Here is a 25,277-nt window from a genome sequence, read left to right as displayed (position 1 = left end):
CCAGATCACCTTGGCTCCATGCTTGACAATAGATTTACAGCCACTGGAGTGAGGGATCTCAGTGTTTATAGAATAATCCTTTTTGTCTGTAATTTAATTATCTAATGGTCCATTTTCAACATAAATAAACTCCAGACAAGAGCCCACATTAAAAACACCAACAACAAATGCACACAGAATGGGTTTTATGGTATGAGGACGAGTGCCTCTACCTTGTCAGCACGTGCCATTAAGTGCAGTAGCACAGTTATTGGCAGCTATTTTGCTGCAGATGACAGACCCAAATTAACTGACTTGACCAAACTCATGCAGTAGAAGAGGAGCAATAATGGAACAGACTACAGCCATTCCTGGATTCAAGCTTATTGCTCATTTTACTGTATCAATTTCTTCACATAAAGATGAAGGAAAGAGATGTACAACTAGGCAAATTAGACATAAGCAAACGCACAGAAAACAGTTAGCTTCTGCCCTAACAACTGGTGCGCCTACAACTCGGGAGCTTGAAGGCCTTCATTTGGGCACCAACACCATCACTGTATCCATGAAGCGGCAGATTGCTTTCCGCAAACTGGAAAAATCAGAGATCAATGTTTTCCAACCCCTTCTCTCAAAACCCATAAATCCAATTAGCACTCAAAAGCCAATTTCAGGTCATGCAGAGCAAGACTGTTTAGTATGCTAATGCCTACAGAGCCTGCATGTCAGGAGCACAGATATTTTTCTCCTAGGCAAGAAGGAATTGCACACGTACACACACACACACAGAGTATGACTTAAGACACACGAGGGATCTTCCTTTTTTAATATAAGATTTATATAACCAATTCTGTAGTTGAGAACAGAAGTGCAAGGTATTTACACTAACAGTTCAGTAGTAACAAGGACTATTTGCTATGATACTGACAATGAGAAAACCTCTTGCCCCAGAAAAGGTACTTAATCTCCAGCACAAGAAAATTGAACACAAAGTTACAGTCTCACAAAGAGGAGAGGAGTGGGTGTGTGTGCGGAAGGGGAGAGGGGAGTGTTTAGGTAAGAATAAGAGAGGTCAGGCACATAAAACAGCATCTAGAAGATGCACAAGGATTCAGGTCAAAGTTCTTAGGGAGGTCTGTGCAATCCCAGCATGAAGCATCAAATAAAATCAACTACAGATGTGTCTGCAAAATAACTGGCTTTAAACCAGCTATGCCACCAGCACTCTTCGTTATTTGCAATGGGCTTACAAAGATCAACAGGGACAGATACAAGTCCCAGAGACACAGGGGGAAAAAAAGCTCCACACAAGCAACATTCAAAACAATCAGGTTACTTGCATTAAAGCTACTGAAAACTGACACTAAGATATTTGATCAGTAGGCAGATCTCAAGATAGCCTGCTTATTTACTTCACTGATGTTTAAAGAGCAAAAAAGCTAATACACCATCATTTGTGAATTAGAGTGGTGCAACTGTCTAATTTAGCCATAGTCCCAAAGGAGAGGCTGTGGAGGGCAAACCAGTTGGTGCTGAGGCTCCAGGAACCACAGTACTCAAGTTTTGAGGGGTTACCTTGGACTAGCTCCTGTGCCATAGGCTAAAGACCCAAGAGAAACTGAAGCACTGCAGGTATGATCCTAGAGTGAAAATTTTGGTTTAGTCTCATCCAAAAGGAATTCTAACCACACACTCCAAGGCTGCTTCTTCAGTAAAAAGCAGTATGTAGAAAGTGGAACCATGAAGAGGTTGACCTCAGAAATTCAATCCTGACTATGACAAATATGGTAATGAAGATGCACTCTGCCTACTCGTAAAGGATACTTGAAGGGCTGTTCAGATTTAACTCTAGAACTTTAGGTCAGAAAGGTATTTCTACCTTAAGCTTCAAACATGAGTTAAGCCACATACACATGCAAGCCTGGGATAAGAAATCCAACCACTCTCTGTAGTGATGGCTAACTCTGCTCAGCCAAAGTTTTCAAAAATCTGTGTGAGTGGAAAATTTGCTAGCAATCCCTGTCTACTAGTGCCTGAAGGCAAATAAACTGTGTAATTAACTGTCTCTGCCCTGAATTATACCTCTAGAAGGCTGCTTTGACACTTGAAAGGAAACTGCATTGTATGAGGCTGCTGTTTAACTTAGACTGCATAGAAAGATGTTCCGGATGGTGGGTGTGCACATGTGGGCAACATATAAGAGATTCAGAAGAGCTGCAGAGAGCTGAACCACCTCAGGTGAAACTCACACCTGGTACAGTTTTGCCCCCAATTACCCCAGTCCTAGAGAGAAACAAACACCTTTGTACTTGCCCCTTAGTGGGGAGGGAACACTCCACTCATGACCAGTTTGCTAGTTCAAGATATGAAAAGGCTCAATTTTCATGAAAACCTTGAGCATCAGCTTTCCTGGGAGTCAAGTCTCTTTGCAACATTTCAGGCTCACAGCCTCAAGCTCTCAATCACCTCTGAAAGTCTTGCCCTGTATTCAGTGCTGGTACTCCTCTGTCTCCAGTAGCAGAATAGCAAGGTTCATCAAATCAGTACTTGGCTGAAGAAGTTCTGCAGTCTTCTCATATTCCCCATCACAAATTGAAAGTCTTTTCTCCCCTTACAGATTGTATACCAAGAAGTTTTCATCATTACTTGTTTTGATTAACCTGCAGCATTTGCAGTAGTATGTACTTTCTTCTACAGCCCAATTGCAATAACCTGCCTTGTATACACAGCAACACATAGTACTACTGAATGTCAGATACATTTAAGCTTATGGGGAGAATTTTATCACATGACCACACATGGATTTTTCTCAAATGTCTAGTAGCATAAAAGACCGCATCACACTACATTAGTGCTTGGAGTCCTAGTAAAGCTTGGCACTCAGCCATTAACTACTAATTTTCAGATAAGCATGTTTAAATACACATCTTAAAAGTGGGAAAAAACAGAAAACATTGAGAAATGTATCTCAGTATTATTGACTCTGCTGCTGCTTCTGTTGGCATGCTGTGCATAGGAAGGTCAACACTATAGGTGATAAAAGAGAGAGAAAGTTAACATGAAATCAAAGATCAACCGATATGCACCATCATCCATAACATTACAGAAAATGAAACTTCAGAGGTAGCAAAATGCAATGCCTGTAAGTCAGCAAACTCTTGGAGGAAAAAATCCAAGGTTAAGCATGAAGATACCACTTTTAACTTAAGTAGTCTCCAAACTACAGATGGTCATGAGATTATGCACTAGGAAAGTAACACGATATGCTCCCTCATTCGCTAAGTATCCAGTCTTGGTCACTGTCAGAGACAAGACACAAGGCTGAATGGATCTTTGGTCCAACCCAGCATGACTCTTCCCATTCTCCAGCTCTAGCAGCTTGGAGGAAGCACCCTTTGCCCACTCTTGCTCCTCAGTTCCATCCAGCCTGGTTGACTGGGTTGTGACCAGGAGTGAGAAGAGAGGCAAGAAAAGGAACGAAAGAACAGAATTTTAAAAGGAACAAAAGTAACTCTTAAAATCAGAAGACAAGGAACCTTTTTGGACACAATTCAGGAGGGAAAAGTAGGTAAAGAACCAACATGAAATTAAAGCAGCAGAAGGAGGAAGATACATTTAAAAAACAAACAAACAAACAAACAAACAAACATACACACACACAAGCCCAGAGGGAAACAGCTTGTTTCTTTTCTGCTCCATTCGCCTTGCAGAGTTGTTCTAGGTTACGCTAGTTCATAAGACATCCTACAGGCAGAAGCAGCAGCTCTTTGGGTAAAACTTGAATATCCTGAAGTTATTCATTAGCTAACACTTATAATGAGCTGACACTGAAACAGACAGTAGATTGTATTCACCTTAGGCACTCTCACACTTGCTATGTTGAGAACAGTTATGACCCAGAGCACGTTTTATGACAAAGCAAGAGGTTATAGCCAAACTCCACCCCAGCACAGAGCATGCTAGCCATTTTCAGACTCCTGAACTGGCGCATCTACTTAGTGTAAGAACTAAAGACAACATTTGCAAGTTCCAAGTACCAGCCACAGACAGCTGCATCAGCAACAGTGCAGTGTGGACTCTTCAGGTTTCAAAAGTCTTACACCAGTCAGTGTGTATTTACACAAAGGAACAATTTTAACATCCATTGACAAGAAATGATGTCTGCTGCAAGTGCAGCAGCTGCCTAACAGCATACAATAACATTATAGAGCAGCACAAGAACAGGAAGTCGAAGCTACAGTATCCAATTTAGAAAGCCAGCAGTGTTAAAATTGAGCTGCAAAACTGCAGAAGGACTTGGCCACATATACTACAAATAGCAGTCCACACTTTTAAACAGCTTGAGAAGTAGCAGTATTCTCTAAGCATCTTTGAGATTCAAGATAATAAACACCAACGCAAGTGGCTCTCTGAACTGCCTCCTTTACTTGCAAATGGTGTTCAGGTAACAAAGGCGATGCACTCAACACAAGGACAGCTGAGATTCCCCAGACGTACCTTTGATCAGGTGCAGAAAGCAGCAGCGTGAAACATTACTGTCAGATGTGCAGAGCAAGTCCCAATTCCTTTATCAGAATATATCCTGGAAGCCATGCCAAGTTAAGGAGTCCTATTCATTCAGCCTTGGCACCAAAGATGGTATGAATTAACACGTGTTTTAGACTGCAAATACAAAACATTGACCCATACACAGAAAAACAGGGAAAAAGTGGTAGAAATGTGAAAAGACATTTGTACAACACCAGCCTATACCCAAGAGATGCCCATTTGTCACTTATGCCTTGAACTTGCAAACTGAACTGAAAGCCTATTCTCACAAACATTAACAAAAAAAGGATAAGCAAGAAAGGCACTGAGTGCTGTTCAACACAAGGAAATTCTCCTTGCTCTCAGATCTCATGATAACCTCTGAAAGGATAACATTTCTTGAAAAAGTCAAAGTTTTATATCTAAGCCCCAGTGGGCAAAAGAGAAAGCATTATACCTTCACTAACTCTCAGAACAAGATGCAGAATACATGTAGTCACACTTCTTGATGTATGGTTTAAATAGAGAAGATGCTCCTCCCAACTCTGCATCTAGGCCATGTCCAATGTCAGCAAGACACAAAAATTCAAGAACCATAGAAGGCTGACAAGCCATCCACACAAACATACCAAAAATGTTTATTTTTTAATCTCTTCATTGTTTGTAGTTCCTACCTGAAAGCTTCAAAATATCCCTACTCCCTGCTCACATGACTTTTTATTCTAGTATATCACAAAATTAACTGGTTTTAGCTCTCTTGTTGATACAGCATAGTTGTAAATCACTTTAACAACCGTATCTTAAAACATTTGTTATTAGAGTGCAATCAGAAATATTACCGTTATATGAAAGTAGGAAAGTATCTAATAGGCACTCCCGCTGCTTGTGAAGACCTACATAGAAGAGGGTACTAGAAGTTATGGAGTTTAGTTAACTAGGTGAGCTTATTCCTCACCCTCCCATCCCCACCTCGCCGCTTACTTTTGCGGAAAGAGGAATGGGTTTTTAGAGATTAACAATCTAAGGGCATTTCCCAGGAGCTTAAATGAGCTAAAATACAACATCAAATTAAGACATTTCAAAGTATTCAAGCAGAAGAGCACCAGCCTCACATAATGCAGTGCAAGAGAAGCCTGCAAATGCCTTCACTGTTTGCAGTTTTATAGCTAAGCCTACCAAGAGTCAGAAAGTAGGGTTCAAAGCATGCAACTTGTTCAGGTTTTGCCCTTCTCCAGACAAAACACAGATTATTTATACCTTCGTCCCTTTCACAAGGGATAAACAAGCCTTGTACAAGGGATTGCTAGAAAGTCTTAAAATAAAGTACAGAGTAGGAATGCTATCTGTCCTAAACTGAAAACAAGCAACTTTTCTCCCCAATCATAAAAGGAGATCTGCTTTGCTGAAGAGAACAGGTTTAAAAATAATAATAATAATCAGTTAAACACTTCAGTAATTATCTTCCTCCAGTAGTTTTGGTTAAGGTATTTGTATTTTGCCTGCCCCATTCACACTACTGTATTTTCAATGCAGTTCAATGCAAGAAATTCACTTCCCATCCATCATATATAGTTGCTTAGTAGAGTCACTAAGATCTCCCAGAGTTCTCCCAGACCCTATTAAAAAAAAAAATCTCTCTACTGATGAAGAGAACCATCCTCATTAAGTCATCTGGCAAATGCATTCTTTCCTTCTAATCATCACGGGAGTTTACAATTCTAATAAAGCTGTACTCATGTCACATTATTCAGATTACAAAATCTCGGGAAAAAGAAAGCTCTCAGACATGGTGCTGTAAATCATCAAAAAACACTCCTTATTCTTAGCTGATAAGTTCTTTGAGAAAGGGTTTGTACAGAGTCAACAAGTAGGGAAGAGTCACAGGCGTGACCAGGCAACTCGTTTCCACTGAAACAAGCAACCTGTAAGCCGCAGACCTCATTCTGAGATCATAATCACAACCCTCTTTTCTACAGGGAATAGGTATGTTTATACATATTTTAGTCCAAAGTTAGAGTGAAACCCACCCAAAACAGATCTATTGTAAGCCAAGCCTCCAAGTTATCTGCAGAGAGTCTGAAACAATAGCAGAGGTGAAAGTGGCCTCCCTGCACATCACCACTGAAAGCAAATGATAACAACTTTAGCATTATTGTGGACTATGTCAGCATTCACATACTTTTGTGGAAATGTGCAACACCTGAATTTTGTTGAATTGCAGGCATTGTAAAATATCAAAGATACTAAAGCCATGAAACAGTACAAAAGTCACTGGAAACATCCTACAAGAAAAGTTAACTTGAAGTTCCATCACTTCTGCCCATAGAGGGGAAAAGGACAGTTACATGTTTGTCCCCATTTCCTCCTTAAAGGTTGGAAAACCTCAAAGGACAAGGGAAAGAAACCACCAACTCATTCTAGGTAGTTTCTGTCTCAACATAAAAAAAGTAACTTGTGCAACAAACAAAATTCAAAGGTATTAAGTAGAGAAAAAAATCCAGAAATGGACAATAAAATTTTTATACACCTGTCTCCATAAATTCAAAGAATATTCCGCCAGCTATTTCATTTTTAGGGCTTACTTGCTTTTAAACTCTAGTTTTATTATTACTTGAGACTTCCAAAAGGAGCTTCTATGCAATGCATAATTCAGCATGCGTGTGGCAGAAACCATCATCAGAATTATAACTTCAAATCACAGAATAACTCTATAATCTAGTAGCAGTACTTACGTAACCACAGTGGTCTAAAGCAAGGTTCTTAAGAAAAGAGAGCTCTCATTAGACCAGTTGATAAAGCTGGAAGAAATGGCATACAAGCCCTTCTGAAACACAAGCAATAAGGAACTTCTGTAAAATTCCACATACAGAGTTGTACATTTGCTATCACCCTCTATCAACGACCTCAGATCAGCAGAGTCCCACAGCGTCTCACAGCTCTCCCCTATCAGAAGAATACACCCCAATGCTTCTGCCCATAGTGACTCTCCTGCAGAACAAAACATACAAGATCTGACAAAATCCTTGCCAGCATTCACACTTCTGATGCTGTGGAGAAAGTTGTTTAGGTAACGGCAGTGGACTCAAATGCAGGAAGAAAAAGGAAGATAAAAAGATTATGACTTCACATAGAAATGGTTGTTCTGAAAGAGGACCAAAAAAAATATTCCACTCTCCTAAAAATTCTGATAGAAAAGAAGTAAATCACCAGATAAGCAGAATTCTCTCTAAATGATTGCTATTCAAGTTTCTCAGCAGGCATTCACAGCCCTTTATTTCAATACAAAGAATGCATGCCATCTTTTACAGAAGAAACACACACAATCTGAGTACAGCCAGACAGCCTCAGATCCCAGTAAGCTCCCACTGAACATCCAAGCTACACAGAACATTTGAACCTGCCATCTCCAAAGAATGCAACGGCAGAACAAAAATACAATTAGCCACATTTGCTCCATTTTACACATCGAGAGCAAGTGTCCAAATCCAAAATAACTCAAGTTTAACTCAACAAAAGACATCACAATAGGCACAGCTGAATTAGGTTACACACTACTGCCTCCAAGGAAATACTCCAGGACTCTGTTTCAAACAGTGTAAAGCATAAATGTAACACTCAAGAGCAACTTGTATATCAAGTTGCTACAGAGAGCTCACAGCCGGGCACATGTAAGTGCTTGTGTGGGGTTTAGAGGCCTTGCCAGACAGGTACAATCACCAGATTATTTCCTGTCATGAGCTGATGGCATACATCGAGGGATCCAGGGAGGGGAGGGCATTAATTACCACAAGCTAGAAGTCTCCTTGACTGTATTTATTGAAAACAATTGTCGATTCGTGAGCCTTCCAAATTTATAACACATGTAAAAATTATAACGCATGCAGAGGGAAGTGGTGACGTTAAATAGCAATGAGAAGCACTCACATAACCTTGAAGGCCAAAGTCCTTCATTCACCCACTAAAACAAAACAGGCAGGAGCAGGGCAAACATCCCCTCAACAGCCTCTGCCTGGACACGTCAGCCTACAAGGGCTACCTCAGCCAGAAGCAAGGTACCTAAGCTCACTCAGCCTGTGGTTGGAGAGCAAACCCTTGACCAGAATGCCACTCTACCTGCTCCTAGCCTGCTTAGCCCTACAGACATGTGTCCACTCAGAACTGAAGCAAAACCAGGAATCCATTTCACACAGCCCTAGCAAAGGGCAGCCACCAGGCTAAATTCACACCAGCACACTAAAAACAGAAACCTCTAGCTTCACATTACCAATCTCCTCCACCACTAACTCATAACATGGGGTCTCAGATCTGGTATCTTTCTCCTCCAACAACAAGCACAAGACCTCAAGCCCAAAGCTGTCCATTATATTAGGACAGCTTGAGAGTTTGACACCTAAACAGGGAGGTGGGGAGAAGCAATACCTAACTTACAACAACCAGTCTTTTCAACAGGCCTTCAATACATATAATGCAAACAGATCCCAAGCAAAGATGCAAGACAGTGCTTGTCCTATCCACCCAGCATGCCTCATTACCAGTTCTGCTAGCAGCTCACACCCCCACCTCCTCACATCCAGGTACCCCAGCCCCCATTTTTCCTTTTACTCCCCTTCCCACACCCCACAAGGTCAAAAAAGACCATATGTCATCAGACTAAGATGACAAAAAGTTAACATAAAGTAAACTGTAACAAAGCTTTTCATCACATACACCATTTACAGAACCAGCAGCTTGGGCCCTTGCCTCCTCCCTGCCAAAACCTCCACGCATCCCCTTACCCCTATTCCACACACGCCCTGCTCTTCAAAGGCTCCGTAACTAACTGTCTCCCTAGCAAACAGCTTCTCTGAACACAGTTTCAGCCCTAAATGCCAATCACAATGTCTCATGTCAGCAGTCTCTTCTGCTGAAGAAACCTCAATTGTAGAGCTTTAATTTCAAGAACCGTCTGTTTACTTAAGACAGTCACTTGACCAAAGTCCCACTTTAGACTGCAAGCAAGTCCTTACAGAAACAAGACAATCCTGACACCAGAGGATTACTGCTGACCCCGGACTGTCACTCATGTCAGAACAGCGTATGAACTCAACCTTAGCCAAACCCATATAAGTGAATTCTTGCCTCTACGCACTGATATCAGAAGTATGATGAAAAAAGAAAATACAGAAGCCGGCAAGTTACTCCGATGGCATATACACATTCCAGGAAAACACTGTAAAAGGACTAACTTCATTGTTCTAGACACAAACTGTTTAAGAAAGCAAGGAAGAGGCCCATGTTACAAGTGTGGGCATGGAGGTGCCCGTCCTGGCACCTGCCCTGCATCCATCTGCAGATATTAGCCTTTATCAGATGCAAGAAGAACAAAGTGCCTCTCTACAGCTGCAGAGAGAAAAAAAAAAAATCTCTCTCTACATACAAACCAAAAGCTGACTGCTCACACCAAGAAGGGGGTCAGGGAGAAATATTTTAAGTCACCTTTAACAGCTCCTTTCTAAGTAGATTTGGCCTATCTCAGTTGATCCCCATAGGTTTACTAGGCAGACACAGTCTGAAACATACACTCACAGTAGCTTGCTGGTCATGAACAGGAACAAGGACACCAAGTGAAGTCTCATTTGTTCTTCTGCTACTTTGGAAGACACCCCCCCACCCCCACCCCCCAGTAACCCTATTCACAGTACTGCAGCCTCCCTGCCCCCCCTTCAGACTCAAAAAGCAGACATCAGCATCAAGTCAAGATGCCATAGCATACCCTGCAGCCACAGGCATCCTGCTTCAGTCCTTGTTTTAAACTCTGCAGGAGTCCAAGATTAGATATTCCATTTACCTGCCAGTGGTTAGCAGGAAACTTTGTTCAATAAACAAGGATATTTCAAGATTTGCTTGCAGAGCTTGAGGAAACCTGTGTCTTTTACCAACGTTGTTTCCTGGTGGTAACTGCCCCAACATCACCATCTCATTACAGACACACCTCAACTCACTCTTAGTTTTACATAAGCTACTCCCCACACACACTCTTTCTTTCTGGGGACTTTCTCCTCTTCCAGTACACTCTCCTTGCTATCATTCCCCCCCACCTCTAGTTTCTAACATCAGCCACACTTGTGTCCATTGACTACTGGCTACATTTCTTCCAACCTTTTATAAATCTACGCTTGTCAGCAGCTTTGAAACTATTGACAGGTGCCTATCAATACAATTGCCAGCATCCAGGGCTTAGTCAATAAGCTTTAATGTCTGTTCAACCCTGCTTTGTGACAGAAACGAGGAACCGAGGTTTACCTTGCTACCTCCCACCTCCAGACAATCACAGAGGGATTTTGTCCCCTATAAGCTGTTGTGCTCTTTATTTTCTCATAAAGAACTGTTCTAAGGCTCACCTCTTAGAACTCACCTCTTCATGACAGAGACCCATATGAAAGTACAGATGAAGCCTGCTCCATGCACATAAGCTCTCTAAGCCAGAAGGCACAGCATGCCTTGTCTAGAACTAAACCCAGAGGTCAAAGAGAAACAAGGTTGATACAATAGACTTAAGACTCTGTTAATTTAAAACTCCATATGAACTGAATATACACAGGCACACTCTACATGTAACATAAGGTTTTTTTACATATACAAAAATTCCATCCATTGGCACCACCTCCAAATACACAGTATGTCACTGGGTATGGTATTTAAAACATAACACTTCTTTTGGGAAAAGGGGAGGTTCAACATCTGGGTACATATGGGTGGTGCTCTGAAAGCACTAAATAGCTTGTGGCAATCGGAAAATGCAAGACAAGATGCATCTCCTGTCCTACCCTCTAGCACTGAGTAGGATTGGAGCATACAGGGAAAGACTAACACCTCGCTGCCTATTCTAACAGTTTTCATTGACAAATAATTGCCTATTTTGCACTTCAGCATTACAAATAAATGATAATATATACATTTCTGGGGAAAAAACAGTACTGAAACTTGTGATTATCTTTAAGATTGAGAAACACCACACAAATTATGTGAACTCAGAGTTTTTCTCAAAGAGGTTGTGTCTGATATCCTGAAAATTTAGAAAGTATCCTGTATTAGTTCAGCATCTGTTTCATATTTAGAAGCTATTCTTTGTAAATATAGGGGTCAAGCTGCTTTTAAAGCAGCTACTGACAATTCTCTTTTGCAGGGCAAATTTAATGGCATATTCCACTGCCACAGGACTCGCTGGATAATAATGAAGGGTAGTGTGTCAATAGATGAAACCAAACACATCAATAAGAAGCTGGCAGAGGTCCCCATGGATGCCTCTCTTGCAACAATCATTTTAATGCGTGTAGAAGAACAATGCTGTTACAGCCTGCTCAAAGATTCCCCACAGCCACATTGCATCAAAGACTATCCAAAACACAATGCTAAATCTCTGCAGTTGGAGCAAACACTGGAGCATGCACGGAAACAAAGCCCATTACATTGGTCATGATTCTTTTAAGACTGGCAAATCTAAGCAGGGCTAGCTTTTGTCAAAAACTAAACTCTTGCTAACCAACACGACTCCCATTGATGGCTCCAAACTCAATTTTTTTAATGGCTACTGATACAGCAAGAAGAGTGACTTAAAAAGCATGAATACATGCAAATTGAATCACGAAGCAAGCATTAAGCAGCACAGCTGAACCACATCTTAAAGAAGGCTAGCAGAGGCAAGCCCAGACTAATCAAGCATATTAAACAGAAAGAGTAGCATGTTCTTTACTTCCCTGAGAGAAACTGTTGCAGCAGAAGGAGTTGTTTTACAGCCAGCATCAAGTAAAGGACAAAGGGGTACATTTGGGAAAAAGTCTGTGAGAAGAACTGAAGACAGAGAACAGAAGTTAAAAACTGCACATAAAGTTTACATTGACTTTAAAGAAAGCCACATATTAGAAAGATGATATCTACTTTGTGTGCCATAAGCAGCAGACACGATCAGTGATTCACACAGGCAAAAAAAAGTTAAAAAACTAAAAAATCCAACATGAGCTTGACAGTACATTTACAGAAGTCAAACTGGAATAAAAAGACAACTGCCTCCCACCCAATCCGAACTATAGTCCTTTGATACCTTTAAAGCAACTACAGAGTGCTCTCTCTCTCTCTAGAGACCTGGGCCTAATTCCCTACCAAGCATTTACAAACTGATACTCTTCCAAGTTTTGTAATCTGGTCAAATCAGGACTTTTTTTTTTTTTTTTTTTTTTACAAGAACAGCAAAAGCCACATTCTTAAAGTTGTCTCCAGCCAAATTTCCAGCCCCTTGCTCTAAAGCACGGAGGTGCTAGAACTTCTTAGCTTAGCAGCTGCAGTATTATTATTCTTTCAAAAGTGGGGAAGGAGAATTGGCCAGAACATTTGGGGGGGGGGGGGGGGGGAAGCTTCTTCTCCCTGCTCCTCCTTCCTTCCCAAAGCATAATGGTTGGAAACTTTCAAGCTTTTTTGTGTCCACCACCACCACGCCGAGGAAAAGTAAAAAAAGAAAGAAAAAAGCCAACCTGGGGTGGACAACCAGCCCAGAAAATTTCAGCTTAAATGGCTAAAGTTTGGCAGAGTAACGAACAAATTACGAGATGGCCCTCAAAACAAAGTACCAAGCAGACAAAGTACAGGCATTGCTGGCAGCTCTGCCTATCAGCATCTGTAACAGCTTGCCATAGAGCTCCAGTCTTTAATTAGTTCTTGTTCCTGAAGTTCACAAGTCAATCACTTCCAAAGAACATTCTCACATCTTTTAAAAGGAGTAACACACTGGCCAGGACTCAATCTCTTACTATACTCACTTTTTTCCCCACAGCTCAGCTAACACTTCAGTTCTTTTAGAGCATCCATGCAAACACCATCTGATCATGGAGATTATCACCAGTTAGCTACTTCAGCTTCTTTCAGTTCTTCTTGAGACTTCTGCAGCAGTATTTTACCATTGCTACACAGGACAGACAAATGCTTCTTCAAGCTGTTTCTTCAGGTCCAGCCACATTAGAATTTTCCTGCAATTTGCTTCCTCTCATGTTACAAAAAGGAACATCTACTGCAATGCTCTACCACAAATTTTAAGCAGCTAGATGACAACCATATTGATTCAAATGTACCAGCATTCCCATATAGCTTTGTTAAGTTTAAGAGACTCAAGAAATAAAGATATTTAGCAGCACTGTTCTACCTTCTAGCTAGCTCACTTTTAACATTAACTATGGCATTCTAACTGAACTTACAATGATTTCCATTGGGTACCCAATTTTGAAATCTTTTCCAACTCCAGAAAAGTCTATCCTTTCTTTCCCCATCTCAGACTTGAATCAATTATGCTTTTTAAATGTGAAAGTCTACACTGAAATGAATACACCAGTTTCTGATATGAAACTTCAAAAAATAAGACACTGTCTTGCAACTTGTAACAGTAATATAGAAAGACATTATTCAAGGCTTTTGGAATCTGTACAGCTATTTTTCAGATCATCCTATCACAAGAGCAATTTGGTCTGAAACTGATCACTTATTTCATACCTTTCATACTCACCTGCAAAACTTCGTGCCTCAGAGGTTTAAAGAGTTCAGCTCATTATTTTTAGAGCACTTCTCAGCAGATATTCAAGCCTTCAAAGAAAGTTACAATTTCAAGGCTTCATTAAAAAAATGACAAACAACTGGGCAATTGGAGACCTTAGTATCTTGTTGAAACAAGCTTGTTCCTTCTTTGGGGGAGAAGGTTAACACCCAGACCAACCTGCTTATGTTACAGCCTCTCCCTCTCTTGCTCAACCCAGTTCTGGGGTATCTTTTTCAGGTTAGGTATTGGGTCATACAGGAAGCGGCTTATTATTCTTGGATAGAGATCAAAACATTTTTATCCCTAGACAACTACAGGTCTTTAGACAATAGACAGGTTGTTAAAGCTCTCTGTTAAAGAGCTGCTAGAAAACACACCTTAATAGAAACACATTTTTCCCATCCAGAGTGAAAGGATTATCAGCTTATCAGAAGATTGCCACACCACAACACTCATCTCAAGCAATACTGAAAACTTCTTTTTCTCTCCCCTCCAGACACAAAAGTACTTTCAACAACTGCAGGTCTCTGGACAATAGGTTGCATCACGTATTACTGGAAATGTTGTAAGAGAGCAGGTCTTGGGAGGTAACTGCAACATCTCCAGTAAAAGTCAAAGGTCAAATATTAAAAGGATACTTTTATTTGTATTATAAAACATATACTTACTTTATACTCTATCTAATACCTTTCTTCCAAGACTACTAGAGACTTTGTAGGGATTATACTGGTGTTTATCTTTGACCCAGGTAGCTTTAGTAATGTTTTCCTCAAGTCCTTTCCAACTTAACTTTCAGGTGGTTGATTTCTATACATACCAGAAAGACTTATTTTCAGATAATCTTTTTCTCTTCCTCCTGAAATACAGAATTTCACACACAAAAACATATCACTCAAAGTCATCTGAAAACAGATGACTGAAATGTTCACTTTCTAAAAGTATCTTATTCAATATGTAACTTCTCCACTAAAACAAAATCCAGATCTGTTTTGCAGGTTAGTGATTGACAAGGGTTATGGAGAACAAAACCACACTATCCGAGTTGAGTTAAAAAAATAAATAAAAAATGCCCCCAAAACACAAAATCCCATAGATTTATTAGAAGTGAAAGCTGGAATCTCAGATGTCCCTGTTGTTGTTCTTGTTTGAGGGGTTTTTTTTTTATTTTTTATTTATTTATTAAGTACTCTTCTAATCAAGCATGTGACTGCATTTTTGAATGACCCCTACTGCTTACTTCAAGTCTTGTTCAGGCAGGTTTATACCTCAGTTCAGGGACTGAAGCCAAGTACAACAGCGGCCACCGAAAGAGCACAAGCTGTCGCTATGTTGAAGCATAGCGATCAAGAAACCTGGAGAACAAGGACAAGGAATTTCAGAAAAAGTATCTGTGCTGGCCACATCCAAGGAGTAGCCCTGGACAGGAACCTACAAAGATGCAAGAGAGCCAGAAAGGGTGACTAAGCTATCTTTCACCAACCAGAAATAACACAGGAGGCAAAGGGAAAACCACTCCCTATAACTTCCTTTCTTTGAGCCTCGCATCTTCCCAGAGCCTACATCCTATGAAAATACAACAACATAGCAAAAGCACATGGAAAATGCTTCCTCCTCAGGAACAACATCTGCCTTCCAGCGCTTTACCAGCCCATTTCCAACATTCAGTACATGCTTTTACTACCTTAGCAGTCAGCTGCTGACTAAGATCAAGACAGGCTTGTTGGTATCTCCCCTTTGGGAGCTTTTTTAACTACCTCTAAAGCTACAAGAGATACAGAGGCCTAGTTGTCTGCTGCTTCTCCGAGTACTGGTGAGGATATGAGTCTGCTTTCTTCCAAGAAAAAGAAGGCAAAGGCCACCAGCAATAGCAGTAATGAGCACCCTGGCAGATGTCCAGACACCAATAAGGGAAACAGGAAGCAGATTCCACCGTAACACACCTTGAAAGCTACCTGGGCACTCATCCTTATATCATCTCCCTGCCTTGCACCTCAAGGCTCTTTAATTTCCTAATGTTTTCATGTTAACTGCAAATGCAGAGCAAGAATAAAGCACATGTTTCCTTGAAGTTCAAGATTGCAATAACTTATACTAATGACCAAAAGCTTTCTATTACAGAGCCTGAAATAAACCTTGATTCAAATGACTAATTGTTGTAACTTCTGAGGAAAACAAAAAGAGACCTAAAATCTAAAGAATTCCAGATACAAGTGATGGGAAATAACCCTATTCATCTATACGCACAGCTTTTGGGCATCTGGAATACTGGAGCTGGCTGTCATCACAGTGGACAGAGGGTATCACACAGGTCCGAGCGGTAATAAGAAAAAGGTCACATCTGGGAACACATAATCAGAGCCTTTCCCCCAGGATCTGCTGAGTGCCTGCTCTCAAGTCCCATAGCACTTCAAGAAAAGCCAGCTTTTTCTCAGTTGCATTTCAATCCTTACCTTGAATCTCAAAACAAGAAAAGCAAAAAAAGATCCGGTTGCTGCAAGGCTTACTGTTTTCCCTGAGCCCAGGTAATCATCAGATAACTGCTTTCTTTTTTCAAAGTCTTGTCCAAGGAAGGGTATTTTGGTTTTCAGAGCATTTCACAAGTTGATGATGTAGATTGACTGCACAATGAAATCACATCTAAAACATCCTCATGCTGCCCTCCGTCGTCATGATGTAACCACACCAGAGGAGGGAAGAAAAGAGAGACTAGATATCAAGCCTTAAACACAGACACCACAATCTTCCTACCACATGACTGGAACTAACAGATCTCTTTGGTAACAACTGTACTGGATCCAGGAGAAAGGATGAGAAAACATTCTTGTCTGTCACTGACAAGCCCTTTAGGCATTTGTATCCTTTGCCGGGTTATTTTGTGAAGATCTGAACAAAGCAATTAAGCATAAGTACACGCAAGGGATGAACTTTTGAATGCTTCAGCCACTCTCTCCACCTTGCTTACACAAAATTCCTCAACACTTACCATGCCTCAGTTAAATCAGTTAACAGAAAAAGAAAAAAAAAGACCTCTCTGTTAAAGAGCTGCTAGAAAACGCACCTTAACAGAAGCACATTTTTCCCCATCCAGAGTGAAAGGAAGATGACCTTATCAGAAGACAGTCACTCAACAACACAATCTCAAGCAATACTGAAAAGTTCCTCTTGCCTGACACAAGAACACTTAACTTTAACAGCACAATTTGATTTTGAAAAATCCCCAAGAAGCAACTCAGAACATTCAGACAAACTGTACCATAAACAGTGGCCTAATGTATATGCACATTAAGTTCTTAAAATTCTTTTGTCTGGAAAGAAGATGAAAACACTCTCCTGTTGCACCTCATACCTGAAGTGCTCAAGGTCACGCAGCAAAAAGTAAAAGTTAGTATCGGCGAGTCCTGATTTTCAGCTTGTCCTACTAAACCATTCTTTTGAAAAATTTTATTCCCGTTCTGTTTCTAAACAAACACTAAAGGTGATCCCTCCAGTTCTTCACTGTTCTCCCAGCTGGCAAAATACCTATATCATGAAGAAAAATGAGATGACTAACATCAACTGCAAGTAAGAGAAAGCACAGCAGGCACCTTGTGTGGTAGGATCTTGACTTTTGCATAGACATCCCCCAGCCTAATTTCTTCGCTGCCTCTAAGCAGCCCCAGGAGATAGACTGGTACAAGCCTAGATGTGGGAAGCTGACTTTTCAACTGTAACTATCTGCACTGCAGACCTGTCTATTGAAAGACTCAACAGCCAAACCATGAGGAAAAGTGCTCTGGCAGAGTTTAAAGAAAAATTAGCCATAGCAATGTCAGAACTACACAGACAAACTAGGTCAGCAAATATGGTTTTGTTTAAATGAAAGTGTTGCAGAGTGGGTTTCTTGGGGGTGAGGGGCAGAAGTGGGGGAAGAGACTGCTTGGTTACTCACTCCTTCCACCTCAAATCTGGAAAAGGTTCCCACTTACTACCTGCAATTAGCCAAGGGGCCTGGTTGAAGAACTGCAGGTAATAATTTGTGGGCCATGCTCATTTACCGACAGCTCCAGTACTTCTAACTGCACAGAGCTGACACAGCACCATTTAAATACTGTGTGTAATTATCTTTCCTGAATAATCTTCTCCTTCTCTAGTTATTCACACCACTACTTCAGTAATGCTATTAGCAACAATGCTACATGTACAGTGTTGCTTTGAAAAACAAGAGAAATGCACAAAAAAAGGCCCCCACTACCACCCTTTTGATCAATTCTTGCTCTGTGAAGAGCCCACGACCTTTATTTCTACACACTGCCCATCTGGACTTAACAGTGGCAAAGAACGCTACCACATGTTAATCCAGCGTCATCTACAATTATTTGAATACAGCATAATCTCAACCACCCAGTATTTGTTATCATGTAACACAGGAACTTCAGCAGAGGTAGCAAAGCCAGAAAAAAAAAAGGAGGGCAGGAAGCGGCACAGAAGTATTAGTATCTCCCAAGAAACACCTGTGTGACCACAGTCCAGGTTTCTGTCCCTGTGTCAGAAACCCCTCCTGTTATTTCACTTGAGCAGCATACAGAGAAAGATCACCTCCTAACCCTTGAAATGAGTCATTTTATGCCCCGAAACGTGAGATTTCATTACATTTACCTTAAAGACAGAGCACCTACTGCCATACTGCCAGCATTACCTCACCTCGCTACCAAGCCAGGCGCTCTGTAGGACTCCGACCTCCTGTGGAAACCCCTTTCACAGGGCAACCACACGAAGTGGTATTTCCTCCTCCTTCCTGCTCTTCACCAGCCACCTGAAGTTTCGGGGAGAAAACCAGCCGTACCCGCGAGGGCCCGGTCCCCCGCGGGCTCACAAGCCGTTAGGGCGCCGCCGGCCGTTAGCGCCCGCGGGCGGGGCGCACGCCGAGGCACAAACGGCCGCCGGGCGCGGCACCCGCCGGCCCCCTGGGGGGCTCCACCGCGCCCCAGGCGGCTCCACGGCCGGCCCCCCCCGGCCGAGGCCGCCCCGGGGCCGGGGCCGTGCCCGCGGGCGGCGGCCCGCCCTGCCCTGTCCTCCCCCGCTACCTGCCGGCGAGGCGACCGCGGGCAAACGCCCGCCCACCCGTCGCCGCCCCACGGCCGCACACCCCCGGGCTCACCGAGCAGTAGCAGGAGGAAGAGGAGGCAGGACGCCCGCTCCCCGCGGTGCCCCATGCTGGCAATGCCCCCGCGTGCCTCTCGCGCTGCGGCCGCCGGCGCGCTGCGTCGCCTCGCCCGGGGCCCGGCGGCAGCGCGCTCCCCGCCGGGCGGCCGCTCGCCTTCCCGCTGCCCTGCGAGCGCACGGAGCCGCCCGCCCGCCCCGACCGGCCGCGCCGCGCCGCGCAGCCAACCACAGAGACAAACTTTCCCCAGCGCCCGCCCCCGCGCGCCCCCGCCCGCAGGTAGCGGGGCGGCGCGGGGGTCCGGCCCGGCCCAACCCGGCCCCCACCCCCTTAAAGGGGAGGAGAGAGGGCGCCGCCGGCCCGTCCACCCACAGCCGAGGGGGCGGGGAGCCCCCTGCCCAGCGGCGCTGCGGGCAGGGCGGCGCCGCCCCGAGCCCGCGCTCCCCGCCCGGGCGCCGCTCCGGCCTCCTCGCTGCCCCCACACACGTGGCCGCGGGAGCCCCGCGCCCACGAGGGGAAGGTGCGCGGTGGGGCGGGGGCTCCCGGCGGGGCCCCGCCCCGCCCGCTTGGCCCTCTCGGCGGCGGCGGTTGGGCGACCCCACGGAGCCCCGCCATGGCGCTCGTGGCCCCGGCTGCCCGCTTACTTCTGCCCCACTGCTTGCGCCGACCCGGGGCTTGCTCCTGCCCTATGTCGCCCAACGGGGGTCCCCGCAGCCCTCCTGTCCGCCCCCGCACACAAACCCCAGCCAGAGGTGCCCCACTGCCCCCCCCACACCCCAAAAGCGAGTGTTCACGCACGCCTATGGCCCAGTTACACAAAGCCCTGGCTGTGCAGTCCGCTCTTTCCGCCCCCCAGCAGAAACTTTGGGGCCCACCCAGGCCTCCTGCCCAATGTGGCCACTGGCCCCACCACAGGGGCTGCCCCAAACCTGCCCACTCCCTGGCACAGTCCCACCGGCATCACTCCCCACGGCAGGCACCTGCTGCTGCCGTAGGCACCACGGCCATGGGCATTGCCCTGGCCAGACGGGCGCGGGTCGCCTCAGCCTTGGGGTGCCTTGGGAAGCTGCCATCCCTCGACACCCCGCTGCAGGCAGCCACCTGGCACGCAGTGTTCGGGATGGGTTTCTCCTTCACTGTCCGCCTCCCTTGTAATTCAGAGACAGGCTGCAGCATTGATACCACCACCGCCGTCCTTCCTGGTCTGGTCGCAGAGGTTTTTGTTTGTTCAGGGATTTAATTTCCTGTTTGTTTGTAAAAACAAAGAATTGAGGAGCTTGCCTGCTCTCTAGCAATTTGGACAGTATCCGTAGTCTCAATCTCCTCGCCACAGTAATTGCAAACCTGTGCTATCCCTGTGTGCATTTGTGCATTTTACCGTATACTCCTTCGATTCCCTTCAGGCTACCTGATTTTCTGTTGTTTGGTGCAGCTAGCTCCACATTACACATTTCGCTACATGGATGGTCTCCGGAGCCCATGCAGGGTTTGGAGCTGCTCCTCCTGCGGCATGTGTGCTGGTCTTGCCTGTGTTTCAGTGTCCCCACACACCTGGCATGCCCTGCTTCAGGTGAGGTTGTTTGTTTCCATTAGCAGGAAGTAACTACTGCATTCATAACCATGAACGATTACCAGAGTGGATTTTAGGTTGAACTTTGTTATTTTCTAATGCTTTGCTGTGGAGAGGGTGTTGCCTGTTACAACTGAAGCAGGACCCTTGATTAGGAAAACTTTAGCCCTGCAGCCCCAAACACATCAGACACCTTTGCAGAGCCAAAGCTGTGGGGTGCCTGGGGACTCGGCCCTCTTCAGGCACAAGCTCTGCTAACTTCCAAACTGCAAATGAGACCAAATCCAGGCATGACTGAGAAAGGGCTTCCCAAACAAAATAGGGCTGACTCCATCTAGATCTACAGTATCCTCCTATACCCGTTTGCTCTTGCTGCCTATTTCTGATTTTTCTGCTCTATCTCCTCCTTTGGCCAGCATTCATATATGCTTTTTTCTAAACTTTTCTTGTTCACTGAAAAACATCACTTCTGTGAACCAAGACATGTCACTTACTTCACATTCAGACAGCAGATCAGAAGATCTCTCCCCCTTACTCATCTACTTTTGTCATTCTGGTTAAAATACCGATACTTCGTTAAACTTTAGCCCTGAAAATACATCCCCTTGTGCCTCTCCAGGCTTGCGCCAGTGATCCTAATAGGTACACATGAATGTAGTCATGGACATAAAGTCCACCATATGAGCCACCCCGCTGTATTTGCAGGAACTCCAGCCCGTTTGTTCTGTGCTTTATATTTCCTGTGGTCTGTTGCCAGTTTAGGATATCCGATTCATGACCTGAATTAAAGTGCTGAGTAGTTAGTTACAAGCAGTAACTTTCTCCAAGAGATGGACTTAATTATTTTCCTTATGTCATTGGAAAGCTTTTCCTTATGACTATCCAATTTGGAACTCCCCAGTGCACTCACAGTAACATCCAGATACAGGGGTCTACTTCACCATTGCTTTGCATTGTTAATCGGTGAAAAATACAGGTAAAACCCTGAGCTGTGGTGTGTGGTATCCTCAACAAGTGTAAACCGACTTTTTCACTTAGTATTTAGCAGGAACCACTTTCCTCCCCATAATATTCAGACTTCTAGACAGAAGGGGCCACTGTAATCAGTTAATCTGACCTGTACATGCAAGCCATAGAATTTCTTCCCAGCTGCTGGATCACAGTGAGTTTGTTTGAAAGACAACACATCTTGTCTTAAGACTCCAAGTAATGGTGAGTGCCTCACCCCACCTACTAATTTATTCCAATGTTTAATTATCCTTACTGCTAGAAAATTGCTTCTTTCAAGGTTGAATTTGTCTAACTTCAACTTCTAGACATCAGAACTTGTGCCTGTGTCTACAAAAACTGAACACCCATTCCATTTTCATGGATAAGTAACTATACAGAGTGCTCATATCACCTCTCCTTGCTAAACTGAATAGATTGTTTTCTTTGAAGCCTCACATTATGAGATTTGGTTTCCGCCCTCTGCAGCATTTTTCAGACTCTCCCATATTTCTAAATACCTTTTGACACATGGGCACCTGTGTCTATACACACGTGCGGTGCACAGAGACAAAGTCACTTCCCTCTCTTTACTTGTTATTATCCTTCTCACACCTCTAAAAATGGAATTAGACCTTTAACTGTCAACACTGCTCAAAGAACTTGTGTGGAGGGTACCATGTTGAATCCTCAAGTCTCTTTCTGCATCTCTGTTTTCCAAGACGGCACCTTTATCCTGCCATTCATCAGTGATATTCTTTCTTTTTCACTACATGGCCTTGCAGTGGAGTGTGTTAAAATACAATTCATATCACTGTGACAATTTAAGCAGATATTTGAGATCCCTCATTCAATTTGGTAACTGTTCCTCTGCGGTTGATAAATCACCAGTGTAGATGTCCGAAAGAACAGGGCTGAAGTTGACCATGCTGTTAGTCTACCTTCTTGCTTCAAAGCCCATTTTCTTCTCTTTTTTTTTCGTGTCCTACTTTCAATGGATTGTTACATGTATGTGATTATGTCATTTTTTCCCCTTGCCAATTCCATTTTGTATAGTTCAGCTGTGGGAGCCAGACTGAGTCAAAAGCTTTCTCTGAGTATAAAGCAGAGACAAATACCTTCTTCTGTTTCTGTGTTTCCTCCATATTTATTTATGAGACACAGAGTAAATATGTGGTCAGTTGTTTGTTTCTCAGGAAGGCATCCAGCTTAACTTTCAGTGTTTAGCACATTGTTGTTGTTGGGTAGATACCATATGCTTTATTCATGATGCTGCAGAAAAGTTTGCCTACATTTCTTTATACCTAGATTTCTCCATAATGCCTTGGCTGAAGGCATCGCTTATTTTGGGGTAACTAGATTAGCCAGCAGAATCTCCATGAAGGATCCAGATTGAAGTGTTATATTAAACAACATGCATGCATATAAGCGTGTGAACATGAACACACACAGATCCTGAAGAAACCCACATGCAAATCCTTCCTACTTGCAGCACTCCTCCAACACGTAGTTGGCCAGGTTTTGTGAAGTTTCTCTCTTGACAAATATGGACAAACAACTGCTTTTGTCTCTCCAGCTCATTCCCTGGGCAGCAGAGGGCAAAGATGAGGTGACTGCAGAGCAGGCCTGCTCAGGATGCAAGCATGAGCAGCATTCAGCAGTCCCGCACACTTTGGATAGCAGGAGGCCCCTCCAGACAAGCAGTCAGCACCCTGTTTGAGGGCAGGACCTGGAAAAACATTGCCCATGCACAACACAGGTTGCTGCCTGCAGACCTTAGGCACGGGAGCCATCTTTCAGTCCCATTGTCTCAGTTACATGAGGCCCCTTGCTGGAAGCATGTGTTGGCTGTCAGTCCTCCGCAACAGGAGAGAGGGACAGGCAGACAGACAGGGCTGTGCTCAGCTGCTCGAGGACAGGATGGAGACTGTCAGCTGCTTCCAAACTGCTTGCATGAGAAGCCAGGGGAAAGGGAACTACAGTGCCAATGTTGTCCTGGAGATATTTACATGTAGATGTGTCGTCTCGAGTCTCGGTGGCTTATTGAAGACCTTTTTCTGAAGAGCTGAGGATGTTATCTCCACCGTGCTGGCCAAACCCCTATTGGTTGATTTCATTGAGCTTCTAGGTTCCCTTTGTATTTTGAAGCTAGTACAACACACTTCTTCATTTCCTCTCCTCAACTCCTGTTAAATTTTGCCTTGCTCTATTAAAGAGCTTCCATGTTGCAGCCAAGACCTGCCCCATCGCAGTCGTGGCTGCTGTGATCCCTGCACCCCCAAAGCTGTACAGTCAGTTTTGTGAAAGGCTTCTGAGCGTACCTGGATGGAAAACATATGCCCCCCTGCCATTCTGATCTCAGTAGCTGAACAGAAATGTGGGGAAAAGCAGAGAGCTCACAAATAATTGTGAAAAACTCAGCTTACCCATAATGTATTATGCGTTAAAATCTGTCTCTATTGAGCTGTCCAAGATAAAGTCATACTGGTGTTTGATCAAAAGAGTAGGAAATAACCTTGATTTGTCCTGGCTACCTTGTATAAAAAGTATTTGTGAATAAACTATTTGCAGATTGATGGGGAAAAAAAGTGAGTAATTTATTTGATGAATATTGTTCAGCTGGCTATTGAACTTACCAAATCATGAGGGAAAAGTATTGGTGAATGATTTATTTGAAAACCTAGCTGAAATCTGACAGGAGAAAATGGTCAAACAAACTATCTGCCACTACTTTCGCCAGTAGACCTGGATGGTATTCAGGCATTAGTAAAGTGCACCTTGATGCTCCAAGACATGGCCTAAGAAAGGTTCCGAAAAGTGAATTAAAATTTTCTCTCATCTTCTCCTTAAGAGAGATTCTCCTCAACCACAGTCCAAAAGCTACTTACCGATGAGCATGGAATAGATTCTACATTTGCAGTTATTTATTCTTATTAAATATGAAGACATTCTGGAAACTGTCCTGCATGAAATAATAGCAATGAAAATTGAGTATCTTTTACTTCTCTATTGCCTCCCTTCACTGGATCTCTAAGCACTTTACGAATTTCAATATATTTAATGTTACAGCTGTTCTGCCAAGCAGGAAGGCATAATGAAATCCAGAAAAAGTAGGAAGCACACACTGCTTGCTACAGGTTTCATTACTTCATAAACTCTCAGACTTCATGAACATTTTCAGACTAGACTCCTTCCAGTAAAGCACATCATTTAAAGATGGACCACTTTTTTCGTATCTGGCTTCCTAAAGTTTGGTTCCTAAATCTGTACTTAAGCACTCATAAACAGCTGCTTTATATTACATGGTGAGCTCTTGTTGATTTTGATGGAATTTTTGAGCACTAAGCACTGGAAGAAAAAAAAAAACACGCATCTTAATCTATAGGTGCATACAGACAGATTTAGCAGCATAACTTTAGATGCTTGCCTGCAAAAATGTTTATGATGGTCTACAGGTTAGTGCCGCAATGACTAGGAAACAGGCAGGTTGCAGGGACTCACGCCCATGTTCCTAA

General features: G+C 43.4%; 1 protein-coding gene across 3 annotated transcripts in view; it reads right to left on the bottom strand.

The window, feature by feature from the left end:
- PTGFRN (prostaglandin F2 receptor inhibitor) overlaps window positions 1-19,396 on the bottom strand; it is a 70,779-nt gene extending 51,383 nt beyond the window's left edge. The window contains exon 1 of one of the 3 annotated variants that reach the window (XM_064522793.1): window positions 19,203-19,396. In XM_064522793.1, the coding sequence (XP_064378863.1) occupies window positions 19,203-19,257 (55 nt within the window). In that variant the 5' untranslated portion in view covers window positions 19,258-19,396. Of the gene's footprint in view, window positions 1-4,476; window positions 4,630-18,745; window positions 18,934-19,202 lie in introns of those variants that run through there. The other 2 variants (XM_064522795.1, XM_064522798.1) reach the window with 2 other exon arrangements.
- Window positions 19,397-25,277: the final 5,881 nt, after the last annotated feature.

Source organism: Dromaius novaehollandiae, chromosome 1 (genome assembly GCF_036370855.1).
Source record: "Dromaius novaehollandiae isolate bDroNov1 chromosome 1, bDroNov1.hap1, whole genome shotgun sequence".
NCBI lineage: Eukaryota > Metazoa > Chordata > Aves > Casuariiformes > Dromaiidae > Dromaius > Dromaius novaehollandiae.
Note: the sequence above shows the minus strand (reverse complement) of the source record. Positions and strands in the feature narration are given on the sequence as shown.